This window comes from Rhinoderma darwinii, chromosome 2, assembly GCF_050947455.1.
Source record: "Rhinoderma darwinii isolate aRhiDar2 chromosome 2, aRhiDar2.hap1, whole genome shotgun sequence".
Lineage (NCBI taxonomy): Eukaryota > Metazoa > Chordata > Amphibia > Anura > Rhinodermatidae > Rhinoderma > Rhinoderma darwinii.
This window is the reverse complement of record NC_134688.1, coordinates 124,183,322-124,197,746: the sequence shown is the minus strand read 5'-3', so window position 1 is coordinate 124,197,746 and position 14,425 is coordinate 124,183,322. Positions and strand designations below refer to the sequence as shown.

At 40.1% G+C, this 14,425-nt stretch overlaps 1 protein-coding gene across 4 annotated transcripts in view; it reads left to right on the top strand.

Moving 5' to 3' along the window:
- The window catches only part of COG3 (component of oligomeric golgi complex 3), a 73,980-nt gene extending 60,067 nt beyond the window's left edge, over positions 1 to 13,913 (top strand). For 2 of the 4 annotated variants that reach the window (XM_075852263.1, XM_075852262.1), the window contains exons 21-23: positions 1,494 to 1,621; positions 4,657 to 4,755; positions 10,765 to 13,913. In XM_075852263.1, coding sequence (XP_075708378.1) covers positions 1,494 to 1,621; positions 4,657 to 4,755; positions 10,765 to 10,794 — 257 coding nt within the window. In that variant the 3' untranslated portion in view covers positions 10,795 to 13,913. The other 2 variants (XM_075852264.1, XM_075852265.1) reach the window with 2 other exon arrangements.
- The last annotated feature ends 512 nt before the right edge of the window (positions 13,914 to 14,425 follow it).

Here is a 14,425-nt window from a genome sequence, read left to right as displayed (position 1 = left end):
TATTAGAGAACAGTATATAGACTTAAGCAGAACAGGCATTCAATAATTAACAAAATAAGACCAGGGGTGTAGCTCTCAAATTACTGGAGTGGAGGGCTGATACTTATGGGAAATATATAAATAATTTTCTCCGATTTTATCTTTTTTTTTTTTTTAGATACTTTTTGTGATACTTTTCTCTATTCTCTGATGCTTTGAAAAAAACATACAGTTAAAAGGGGTTTCCAGTCCTTAAAAATTGATGGCCTATTGATAGACCCACCAATAGCTGATAGCTCTGGCTCCGACTCCCAGGACCCCCGCCGATCAGCTGTTTTGAAGGGGGTGCAGCGCTCGTACGAGCACTGCTTCCCCTTCGTTTCTACTTGCTCACTGTGAATCAACGACACATGTAGTGGCGGTTCACAGTATTGCAGCCTTCTCTCATTGAAGTGAATGGGAGAAGGCTGAAATCCTGTGAATCCTGGGAGGATAGGCCATCAATATTTAGGGACTGGAAAACCCCTTTATATGGCAGCTCATTGATCTGCGCACATTTGCTCCTTTCAAAAGGAGCAATGATTAGTAATATATGGGGACGAGCGATCGTCCCTGTACATTTCTATCATGTCGGCAGCACATCTCCGTTGATACAGGGAGATGTGCTGCCGACAACAATATTTATTGCTGCATAAGTGATACGATCAGCTGATGAACGAGCGTTTGCCCAATTATTGGCCTGTGTTAAAGGGTCCTTAGTCATATTCACTACTTTAACAAGATTTTGTCATCTCCGCTTTCCTTTTTTCCAACGTCTTAAAACTATACCCATCTGTGCCAGGGGTCTACTTTCAGAAAGTATGTGGGAATGGGGGTGTAATATGATTTTTCTTATTTTATAATTTAGTTTTGTGTTTATCAAAAGTGTGAAAATTTTCCTGGCAGTGAAAGGGACTAATAACTGAGCAATGACCTGTATGACAGATCAGGTTATAAGCCTGACAAATCCAATGTGGTCTGATGGGGTTTTAGCATTTTTGACAGTAGCATTAGCTCTGTGGACTATGCTATTCTTGCCATCAAAAATACCGGATTATTTGACTGAATAAGAAAAATCCCAGTGTAAATCGTGCAAAAACATCTTCTACAACTATTATTTTTATTCCGAGGGAGCGGTCCTACTCAATGATTGACAGTTATACGCATGCATACAGGAGAGGCTGTCAATCATTGAGTAGGACCGCCCATTGGACTCAAGGATTTAAATGAATAAATTGCAAGTTATACTAAATATTTTCTCTCAAAACATTAAATTCGCTCCTCCTGCTGTATAACATGTTGCCTGCAGATAGGACAGCGTGTTCAACATGACAGGTCCCCTTTAATATGAAGGCTGAGTCTTTTGAACCTTTGTTTGACACTTACATTCAGAATTGTATCTCTCACTGATGATTCTTAGAAGGTTTTTTTTTTCCTTTTTATGGCTCATTGTTGAATCTGTCTTTGTTCCTCAGTAAAGATTAATGACCTGGTGTCTTCCACCTACAAGACCATAAAAACCAAACTGCCGGTGACACTGAGGAGCATGTCACTTTACCTAGCTAACAAAGACACAGAATTCATTCTCTTTAAGCCAGTCCGGGTAAGTACTTTTCCAGGGCTTACGATATACTGCTCTTTATGGGTTTCTGATTTTATAAGCTTTTATGTTATGGCCAGCTTTAGACTTATAAGGGTGTTTTAGTAAAGCAGACACCTTTCAGTGTCGTGGATTTAACGTTTTATTTTTTATAACCTGTACATTGATATGGACAATATTTTTGTCTCAATGAATGTCCTGTCACTACTAGGAGATGCCTCGTTTCATTTTTATTTTATATTACACCTCCTGGAGGAAAATCCATCCCTTACAGCCCAATATAGAAGCACTCCCAGCATTTGTGGTTTATGTGCAGGTTACACTCCAGAGTTCCAGCCCCGATTGTATGCAACTGTATGTCATACAGTTGCCTACGTATCCCATTGTGAAAAATAGCAGCAAAAAAATCCTGCTCGTATATCGTATTTTTTTTTAACTTTTTTTTTCCATATAGAGATATTGACAGATAACTATGGAAGAGAATTCCTTGTTACCTAATGTTCCTAACAACTTACTCATGGTTCACTACTGGTTTCAGACAGATCCGTAATGAATGGAGAGTAGAAAGTAGCTTGGTATTAACCATAAATTATATCCTCTCTCTGGTCTTGACTGCAAAGATTTAATTTATTAATTATTTTGGTGCCATGGGGTGTACTCCTGCATAAAACATTGTTATGATTGTCATACACAAGGGAGAAAAGAAAACCTGGACCGCACATCCACTTGCTATACTTGATCTATTGCGGTTCAGCAAAATAAAATGTACGAACATGAGGTTCTTCGTAAACATTTTAATCAAACTGTATAAGCCCACCTGCCACTTCATGGCGACCTCTTTCAAGTGAGTCCCTACTCTACCAAGTGTAGTATCCCATGGCAAGCAATGCTGCTCAATACCGCATTAACAAGCTATACAATTGGGGTGTAATTTTCTACAGTCCCTTGGGGAGATTATGCCCAGAGCTACATCACTGCTTTGGGTAATATTTTGCACTATAGCATAGAGATTGAAGGCTAGTATGGTTCACTGCCTCAGTAGGTCATTGTCCTGCTTATAAAAGCTATGGAAATCTTTTGTCATGGGAAAAATTATTTTTATATATGTTTATTGGTTAACCGGAGTCTACAAAAAGTTGAACTAAGTTTCAGACTGCAATCTTCATTCCTTTGTTCATTTTCAGACCCCCTGATATTTAGTTTGCAAGCTGATCTAGTTTCTCCTGTTAGGGTCTCCTCCCATAATAAATGCTGGATGTAAGGTCTGTGTATCCAGGATGCTGCTGCCTTCACTATTTATCATGTATCAACACAGCTTTCTCTCTACACTAGCTTGTGTGATTCCCCATCTGCTTTTGTCCATATCTACACTCTGAGGCCTTGTTCACACAGTGCAGATTTGCTGCAGATTTTGCATGTATTTTTTAAGCCTAAACCAGGATCTGAAACTAAACAGAAGAAATATATATAGTAAGGCCTTAAAGTGTCCCCTCTCCTGGATCCAATTCTGGTTTTGGTTTAAAAAATGCAAGCAAACTCTGCAGCAAATCTGCACTGTGTGAACAGGGCCTGATACTGACTGCCTGTGTGATATGTCCTCCCTGAAGACTTGGAAGCTTTTCCCCCTCTCCACTCTTTGATCTCCTCCTCCCTGCTGCTATCCCTAACACTGTATAAGGTAGGTGGAGCGTAGATTACATTAGCCCTTCAGGAGAAAAGGACTGACAGATTTGTGTTAGAAGCAGCAACAAAGCCAGTTATCTACAGGAGCTACACAGACTCCACAGCAGCAAAATGGTAGTCATTTTTTAATGAAGACTATTTAGAAATTTGCTTAACTTTACATTTAGGAAATAAATGAGCAATACATGCATGGTGGGGAGATGACACGGGTTCACGAGCTGTATACTAAAGCTGATACTGCTACCTCCAATTTTGGATGGTTAACCCCTTTTTATACTGTGATTAATTTTCGACCGTGGCATCTAAGTGGTTCTATACCCCATCGCCCCCTGTCACGCAATGGGGAGCTGGTGCTGAATATTTCTATGGCAACTGGAAGCCTAACAATGGCCTCCAGGTTTGCCATCTATGAAAGCCTATTAGTTTTCAAAATAGGGTCACTTCTCAGGGGTTTCCTCAGGGCTCTGCAAATATGACATGGTGCCCGAAAACCAATCCAGCAAAATCTGTGCTCTAAACGCAAAAAGGTGCTCCTTCCCCTTTGAGCCTTGCTGAAGTTTGACCATCATATGTGTAAAATATAAGGAACACCTGTGGGGTCAAAATGCTTGCTACAACCCTAGATGAATGCCTTGAGGGTGTAGTTTCCAAAATGAGCGTCTTTTTGGGGGTATTTCTTATGTTTCGGCCCCTCAAGGCGTTTGCAAACCTATAGTGATGCCTGGAATACATCCTAATAAAAAGGAGGCCCAAAATTCCACTAGGTGTTGCTTCATTTCTGAGGCCTGTGTTTCAAGTAGCAGACTAGGGCCACTTATGGCATATTTTTTTAAAAACTGCAGAATTTGGGCAATAAAGATTGAGTTGCATTTCTCTGTTTTTCTGCTGTATTTTACGGCTGTGTTAGAGGAAAAAAATAGGTTTTGGAAATTGTCTTATAAGTTATAAGCCTTCTAAACATCCTAAAAAAATAAAAGGCTGTTTAAAAAATGATACCAACATAAAGTACATTTTAAATTCTTAACCTTTTGTGTGGTATGACTGTCTTACAATCCGAGCAATTCAAATGTTGAAAAATTTCTAGTCTTTCTAAGTTTTGTATACATTTTAGTGTTTTTCCACAAATAAACACAGAATGTATTGACCGAAATTTACCACGAATATAAAGTACAATATGTCATGAAAAAAACGGTCTAGAATCACTTGAATAAGTAAAAGCATTACAAAGTTATTACCACAAGAAGTGACATCTAATTTAAAATAAAATTGGCTCTGTCAGAAAGCTCAAAATTGGCAGTGGCGTTAAAATACAAATTTACATAATTGTTAATTCCTTTCTTGTCATATTGTTACAGAGCAACATTCAGCAAGTCTTCCAAAAGATCCACATTCTGTTGAAAGAAGAATTCATCACTGAGGATTTACAGATTATCGCTTGTCCTTCAATGGAACAGGTACAATTATTAAAGTGCTCTTGTGCAGTGATAATCCAGGCACATCACCCTCAGTACTGTGTGCAGCAAACCTACTGTAGATGTTTGTCCTTTCATCTAGTCCACACTTCCCTCATTCATACATCACACATAGGTTACCTGCTTTGTGTTATATTGTGTTATTATTAAAGAGGCTCTGTCACCACATTATATGTGCCCTGTCTCCTACATAATCTGATTGGCGCTGTAATGTAGATAACAGTGTTTTTTATTTTGAAAAACGATCATTTTTTAGCACGTTATGAGCAATTTTAGATTTATGCGAATTAGTTTCTTAATAGACAACTGGGCGTGTTATTACCTTTTGCCAACTGGGCGTTGTACAGAGGAGTGTATGACGCTGACCAATCAGTGACCAATCAGTGTCATACACTTCTCATTGTTCCAGCCCAGCTTCTTTCACTGCACAATCACACTGGGCTGGAACAATGAGAAGTGTATGACGCTGATTGGTCACTGATTGGTCAGCGTCATACACTCCTCTGTACAACGCCCAGTTGGTAAAAAGTAAAAACACGCCCAGTTGGACATTAAGAAATGAATTAGCATAAATCTAAAATTGCTCATAACTTGCTAAAAAATGATCGTTTTTTTCAAAATAAAAACCACTGCTGTTCTCTACATTACAGCGCCCATCAGATTATGTAGGAGATAGCGCACTTATAATCTGGTGACAGAGCCTCTTTAAAATGTCATGCTTTTACACTAAAATATCTGGTATGTAGGCAGCAGGGCTGCCATGAGGAATTTCTGTGCCCCATAAAGCCAGGATGTCTGGGATCCCCCTCCATTACCGGGGTTGGGCAATGGAATGTGTGGCGCTCACGTTTGTACATTATACGCATTAACGGATTTTGGTGCTGTCAATTACAGTGAATGAAACTATGGAGCAGGCAGTGACCGGTTAATGCTCAGGATTTTGTTCTATTTAGCCAAAACGTATCCCACTGTATGGCATACGTCGCCTGGGGAATGGCCCTGTGGAAAATCCTGAAGTCACTGTCCATAAATGGACAATGTTGTCAGGAGTTTTCCCAGGGCTGGAGTCCCCAGGCAGAGCTTCTACTAGCGCTCTGCCCAGAGACTCTGGCTTTACAAAGCCTGAGTCCACGGCCAGAGAGTTGGCAACGCTCAGACCGGGGATTCCAGCCCTGGAGAATCCCCTGACGTCACTTTACATATATGGACAGTGATGTCAAGAGCTTTCCCAGGGACAAAGTCCACGGGCAGAGCACTTATGATGCTCTGTCTGGGTACTCCAGCATTGGGAAACTCCTGACATCACTGTCCACATAGTAATGTCAGGAGTGATATATGCTTTTTTTGTGGAATCTCTCAGGATGGAATAGCAAAGTCTACTATGCTATTCTATCCTTCAAAAATAAGGTAAACCGACGTCTACCAGCCCGACGGAGGCTAAAAGGACATAATGGAGCCCTATGAATTTTAGTTTACATTGTTTATAGTGTACGCTAGGAGATTGTCTCTACAATAAATGTAGGGCAATAACACGATGTGAAGGGGGCGTTAAGAGAGGGGGAAGCACTTGAGAGGATATAAGGAGAACTAACTTTCCTACATTGCCATTAAAGTCCAATGTGCTTTTCTGCAGCAAAAATCTGAGGCTTACCCTTGGATTTCTGCCGCAGATGTACCACAAGTGTGTAGCAGATCTGCACGAGAATTAGTCCCATTGTCATTCGAAGGGGCTAATCCTTGGCTTTTCCGTGCAAAATAATTAGCATGTTACTTATTGCTGTGGTGGATCTTTTCATGGTGCGGACAAAAATAAACGTGGAAAATTTTTCGTAGCATGTGAACTGGGTTGCGGAGACCTCATGTGCATGGGATGCAGATTGTCATCGAAATCCGTATAAAATCCAACATGTGTGAACGGGGCCTTAAGATGAATTAAAAAAACTAGGCCAAATGCACACGATGCATATTACGTGCAGATTTGCCGCATGTATTTTCGTGCGGCAGATCCGCAGTGTAATACAGTACCAGCAAAGTAAATGAGAGCTCAAGAAATCTCATCTACACGTCGCAGATTTTTTTCTGAATGTAAATTGACCTGCGGTGCGTATTTTAAAATCTGCAGCATGTCAATTTATTTTTGTGTTTCCGCTTGCAAATTGTATCTGACCAGTTTAAAAAAATCAAAAATAACATCCGCAGCATAAAATCTGCACCTGAGAATGCACTATTAGGGCTTGTCCACACGTTGCGGAAGTGCTGCGTTTTTTTTTCGTCTGGAATTGCGGACGGAAAATACGTAGCAGGATACAGTAGCAGCAAAGTGGGTTTGATGTAACAAATCTCATTCACACGCAGCGGAAATATTCCGACCAGAAATTGACCTGCGGTGCGTATTTTTCAGACCTCCGCATGTCAATTCCTGCTGCGGAAAGTGGACTGAATTGCTGCGTTTTTCAAAGGAGATGTCACCATCCCCCAACATTGTGAAAAACGCAGCAAAATATGCACCATTTTCTGCAGTAAAAAAATGCAGGAAATGGTGCGTTTCTTTCTGCAGCGGAACATCTACTTTCCATGGAATTGCTGCACAAATTTTCAAATAAACGGCTGTAAAGAACGCATCAAAAAATGCTTGATTCATAAAAAACGGCTGAAAATCAGGGGCTGTTTTCCCTTGAAAAGCTCCGTAGTTTACGGCCGTTTTTTGTTTGCTGTGTGAATATGCCCTAAAGGGCTAAAGTGCTTTCCAATTCTGCAACATAATAGGCATGCTGCTGATTTAACAACCATCAATACGTCCTAAATTCCATGGAGATTTTTTTCTGCTGCATGTGCATGGGGTTTTCAAAATGAGTTAGGGCTTATTCAGACGAACGTGTTAAATGTCAGTGTGACGGCCGTTGTTTTAACGGCCGTCACATAGTTGCATGTATTTCTTTGGGGCTATTTACACAGCCGTTGTTTTAACGGACCGTGTAAAGGGGCGTGAAAAAATAGCACATGTCCCATTTATATCACTTTTTACAGATCCCTCAATAGACTCAAGTCTATGAGTGATCCCTCGGAACGGTTTCCACACGGGTGCAAATTGGCATTGAAGAACTGCCATTTCGCACACGTTCGTGAATATTTGTAGTGAATTTTCAGTTCGCAATCCGCACACAAAATAGGAGACAAATCGGCCACTTCTGAAGTGGCCTTGTTGAAACGTCCATGTTCGCTCCGTTTTATATAGACCAAGGCCTTATTCAGACGGCCGGGCTCGGTCGGTTTTATATGGACCGTGTATCGGCCATATTTCCCAGAACGACCACAGTTCAGGCAGCCGGGCACATAGCGTCATAGTTATCTATGACGCTAGGAGTCCCTGGCTCTCGGCGGGAATACTGTCCCCGGTCCCGTACTGAAAACATGATTACAGTACGGGACAGTTTTCCCGCGGAGAGACAGGGACACCTAGCGTCATAGATAACCATGTTGCTAGGAGCCCGGCTCCCTGAACTGTGGTCGGTCCGGGAAATATGGCCGATACACGGTCCATATAAAACCGACCGAGCCCGGCCGTCTGAATAAGGCCTTGGTCTATTTACACAGTGCGGTCAAATCAAATTTTTTTGCTAAATGGCAACAAAAACTTGATTTTACCGCACTTTGATTATAGCCTAACAGCACTATTTTACCATGATTTGTACCCTTTTTTTAGTGCAATTTTCGTAATCGCGGTACAAATCACACGGTTTTGCTGCGATTATTTAAAAACGCGGCAGAACCTCACCATTTTTGCCGCGATTACGAAAATCGCGGCAAAAAACGCTAGGGAAACAATTTTAACATACTTTATATAATAAAGTTATATATAATGAAGTGGGGTTAGGAGGAATGTGAAGCAGGATGGAGAGAAGGGGACACTCGCCAGCCTGCAGGTCCAGTCGGCGGTGTAGAGAAGGAGCTGGGGGGCGGGATCTCTCCACACGGAGCTTGTACATGCTGCATCTTCCCCTACTGTAAGTCCTCTCAGGGCCCCAGCGTTACTTAAGAGTAAGGAACGGGCCCTATTACATTGCAGGGTCCGTTCCTTTCTGCAAGTGACTAACGCTGGGGCCCTCAATGAAATGTGTAAAGTTGCTGAGAAGCGACGGGCCCCTATTTTTCATCATTCTGGTCGGGCCCCTGACAGCAGTACCAGCTGTACTGCCGTGATGGCGGCACTGGTAGGCAGCATCCTATATGTGTACCCACAGTTACGAATTCTCATTTGATTGTATACTATAACATTATTTTTATCTTCTTAGTGCAAGTTTTTTTTGTTTTTGTTTTTTTATACTGATTATAACTTTATCAGATAACTCCTATATGGTAATTCTTAACTCTGTGACCCATTCATCTTTATAAAGATATACTAGTGGCTAAAGGCCCTTTTACACCTGCCGATATTCGGCTGGTGCAGCGAGTGCCAATCAACAAGACATCGTTGATCGGCGCTCGTTTGCTCCTGTCACACGGAGCTATGGATGGGGACGAGCGATCATTACTCTGATCGCGCGTTCCGATACGTTATCATGCCAGCAGCACGTCTCCCTCTTTACACAGGGAGACGTGCTGCCGACAACGATAATATTTAACTTTTTTAAAACAATACGACCACCAGATGATCGAGCGTTTGCTCGTTCATCTGCTGATCGTTCCCCTGTTTACACAGGTCAATTATCGGCAACTAGCTTTCTATGAATGCTTGTCTACCCAATAATCGCCCAGTGTAAATCCCTCTTTAGATGTCCTTCCTAAAACAAGTTTCTTTCTTTCTCTCTCTCTTTTAAACTGGGTTAAGCTTGCCACATACAGTGAAGTATTTCTGCCCAATCGGGCCTTGTGCCATGCAGGTGTAACGAACGCTTTTGATGATCATGTTTTAAGTCTAGGGACAATTTAAACAAGACTTCATTTTTCGGCTTCCGCTTTGGGGTATATTTACACATGGCGCTTTTCCTGTGGTTTTTGCCATTCTTTTATGAAAGAAACCTCTGAGTTTTTTGTTTTGCCTAGTTGCTGTTTTTGCAGATAAGAATTGCCCCTCTGGCCTCTGTAGCTGTCAGCAAGCTACAGGTCATAGCTCATAGCCTGTGGTAGGCTAGCTACTAAACAGTTTGCAGTTTGTTGCTTGGAATACTCAAGTAATTTAAATTATTCTTCGCCTTCTTTTTGAACATACTTGCATTGAAAGAAACGTTGCTGGCGAAAGCATGTTAGGAAATTGCAGATAATGCAATTCTGTTTACCTCCAAATCAGGGGTGCTTTATCCATCGTTAAGGCAAAGCAGTGATATTGGACCATTTAATAGATGCGTAACAACGCGTTTTATGCAGCAGATGCCGGGTCTTCAGATGGTTAAATGCTTTGGATGTGAACCGATTTCTTAGTGCATCAAACTCAAATATTTCGGAGGTAACAAGTAACATCCAAATAATCATTTATATAAGAGAAATTGGTACGGATGTGGGGACCCGAATCTGGTTTTGTCACGATGTACCAGTGGATTGTGTGTTACTGCACCTCACAACAATTCTCCATTGTCCCTATGGTAGTGGTTTATTGTAACTCCCCTTATTTACTATTGACTTGCATACTGAGCGCTCCGCACATCTGAGGATGAACAGTCCCTTTGTTTCCATGGTAATTTAGCAGCCTCCTATCTATACAAATAACTACTACGGCAGCATTTTTCTTATGAATGTCGACTGGATTTTAGAGCGGAGATGTGTGTTCTCATGCATGCAATGCAGTAGCCCATATAAAATGTGCATTATGCCAAGAAGCATGCAAAGCAAATCTACACACACACATTTTGTAGGAATGAATACATTTGAGCTGGCTAAAAATAAAACTTGCCCATCGCTTAGCGAGGACCAAAGGAACTGAACAGACACATTATAAAACGAGTGGTTGTTTTAATCTGTCATGCGCTGACAAGTGTGTTTGTCTCCTCCGTTTAGGTGAATCTACTGCTGTCCATGTCTAAATAGCTGAAGATTGCGAAACTTTTCCCATTTGTCTGGATGTTCTTGGGAGAAATGAAGCAGAAAGGCTGAAGTGATGTTCTGCAGAGCACCGCAGGCCATTGCAGGGATACATGTGGAAGGAGAGCAAATGAATCCACGGTATACCAAAGCACTTGTGTTCTCTGGAAACCTGTTAGATGTTCACATTGAAGTTCTGCTCCTACCAGTCTGAAGCGAGACAAAAGGACCTCAGGGTGAAGCGTCTATGGTGACGGACCCCACACTAAAAGTCATTACCCGACACTCTGCATTCATATGGGTGGAAGTATCTACATACATTGACCTTTTTAACTGATGACTATAGTAAATGTGTGTGAATTTATTCTAAAATTAAAAAAAAAAAAAAAAAAAAAATAAATATATATATAGAATATATATTCACCTCTTGCTCTCCCAACAAAAAACAACCCTGAACTACATATACCCAGCCACAGCTATATTGTTTTAGGTATCACCCCCTCCCCCTCCTAATTTTATTTTTTCTTTCTGCATCTACATATAATGGAAGTTCAGCCTAAATCAGGATTGTCAAGATGTATTCAAACAGTTGTTGAAGGGTTAAATAGCTAAACTACATCCTTTTTGTTATAGGATAGAATTGTAAGCTCGTCCAAGGTCTTTAAACACATATGTGACAAGTCCTATCTAATATAAAGACATGACGTTCCCTTGTAATAAAAAAGACAAGTTGAAAATGGCGGCCTCTGCTGTGTAGGTTAGAGCTCCACCGGCTACATGTGGAATTATCTGTGCCGTTAGGTTGAGCGTTTCCTCTATCTGAAGCCAGATCCATCTATGAACTGCCAGCTGAAAGGACACATTTATAACAGAATTAAGAAGCAATATCTAACACTTAAGATCCCCAGGGACTCTCCTTCCAGGATTATTGAAGTATCTTTTAATTAAGACTCTATAAAATGAGTGCGGCTTTTTCTTTCCCTTTAGAACAAATAATGACACCAGGAGAAGGAGTAAACATTACTATACAAATTGCAATATGGCAAATGACCTTTAATCAGGAATATCTTGGCACATTGACGCATTTCGCTTCATAAAATGAGATTGTTCTTTATTACTAGCGGAAACGCTAGACCAGGATTCGCTGCTGCTAGGTTAGAATTTAAAAAAATAAAATAAATGCATTATCTATATTTATTTTCTTTACATGTATTTTCAATGGCAATATATAGGCTAAATGTAATGATTTCTTCAATAGCCTATACTTGTGTTTAACCCTTCACATAGTTGTCCTGCAGCATTTGGGAATTTTTTTTAAGTGCGGACCAGGTACCCATCGTTCCCTCATTGTCTATATATTTAATATAATAGTACCTGAGCACTTCCCTGTACACGAGGATATAAAACACTGAAAGAAATCCATGAAAGGAGATATCTAATCCCTAATATTGTTCCTATTATGGCCTTCACTTTATATTTATTAAGCTGTACTAACATTTTAGTTATTCATGGAGCTTTTCTTTTATTACTGTATTATATTATTCAGACATATTGCCGACACTAAAAAAAAAATGTAGTATTTACACCTCCGATATTTTCTTTTTTATTTTCTCTTGCAGTATTATTGCAAACAACCACAATATACAGATGTCTTTTGTATATTTTTATCATGAAGTCTTCCTTCGAACAGTCCTAATGATGTACCCATCTGAGGTTATGAGGTGTTATAGTTCACTTGAATCTTAAACTTTGCATTGATCTCCACTTTTTGGGGTTATAGTGTTCTTGATATTAGGAGATTACATTTTGGCAAATTTTTCTGATAAATTGTTAGTAGCCAAATTGCCATTACTGCAAAATGGGAAGGGATCCGTATGAAGAACAGTCTAATCGTAGAGCTTGTCTGCAAACTTTAGGCTGTCGTTCTGTTGTAGAACCACCAAGTGAGGGAGACTGCTGGGAACGGGTGAGAATCTTCATTCTCTGTAGATAATCTGCCCCTTAGTCAGATCGCTGATACTTGGCTAATAACGATATATTAGGTAATTACACATAATACAGTTTCCTAATATTTTAACCGGGGTACCTACAAAACGGAGCTCCACTTTAATGTATGATAGGGGAATGTTGCAGAGGAATTATTCATAGTATATAGACAGTACAAGACAACTCTATTTATTTAAATGTATAGTGTGGATACAGTGCTTCCTCCAGGTAGTGAGACCTTTCTGACAATTCATAGGGTGGTTAGGCCGAGTTCACACTTGGGTAGTTCCGCACCGCAAATCCACATCAAAGTACAGGACACTACATGTGGACAGGGTGTTCAAAACCCCATTTACATGTAGCAAAAGACTAAAGAAAACCCAGAGTGGAATTTAGGTCACGATCTAGATTTTCAAATCCGCATCATGTCAATTCTGTCGTGGATATGTCACAGATTTTCACTGCGGATTTCAGCGTTTATACTCCACCTACTGGTTTGCTGCACCATTGCCCTCCTGAAAATTAGTATTTCCACTTTCTGCATTTTGTGTGCATTGTATGCTTGCTTCCTCTAGAAGCTGTGACAAATTTCACATATGAAATTCTAGGTATCTCTGTACAAGTTAATTGTCATCTTATGGAAGCCTATACTGTGGCTCATGGATAACAAGGGGTTGCCCAGGAGCATTAATCTAGTAATGACATTCGGCATGGCTATCCGTGGTGACGGGTTTTGAGAGACCGACGAGATTAAGCGGTAGATATCAGTTTCTTATGAAGACTGTTGTAACTATATTCCCCGTGCCTTGTAATATATGTATATTTACCTCCTTTTCTAATGTGATAAGATAATTACTGTACATATGAAATGTTTTATTGTACAGCAATATTGTAGTTATAAAGGAATGTATTTAAAATTTGGGGAAAATATTTTGTTTTGTCATTTATAAAGTACAAACTGGAAAAGAATAAAGAAAAATAAACTATAATATGATTGAAATGTAAGTGCTTATTCCTGTGTACAGTTTTTAATAGGGGGTTTAGTGCAAATAATGTACATAGTCTTTGAAGGATATGTTTAAAATGGCTGAAAAAACTTTTATGAACTTTTTAAATAAAGGTTTTGCCTTCTAAGATAACTGGCGATGGAATTTGTGCAATGTCCATTGTATGTCTGTGTTTATGTGAACAAATGAGACGTTGAATGACAACCACAGGGCAATTACATGTGTAGTATTAATACAGAATAAACCAAACTGCATGTCTTCAAGAGGTTCTCCACCTAAATTATTATTTAAAAAAAAATTATTATATATAAAACAGCGAGGTTCCAGTACTGACAAGGTTATTTAAACTGGTGCTGAGACATGGGCAGACAAAGGGCAATCTTGAGCTGGTGACTTAATCCCCTTCTGGCATTCACGTGGGGACATCATTTGTGCCTCCTTTGACCATTTGCAAGAGATTGACAAATTGAATGGCACACTCCTGTAGTAAGGCAGGATTGTCCATTAAGTCATATCGGCACCACGGTTAATATCCTATAGATGTAGTAGTATTACCCCTTTTTAAAGACTAAATTGACTTTATCCTTAAAGGGATTGTAATCGGAGACAGACTGGTTGCTATGGACATGCTGCCTGACAACCCA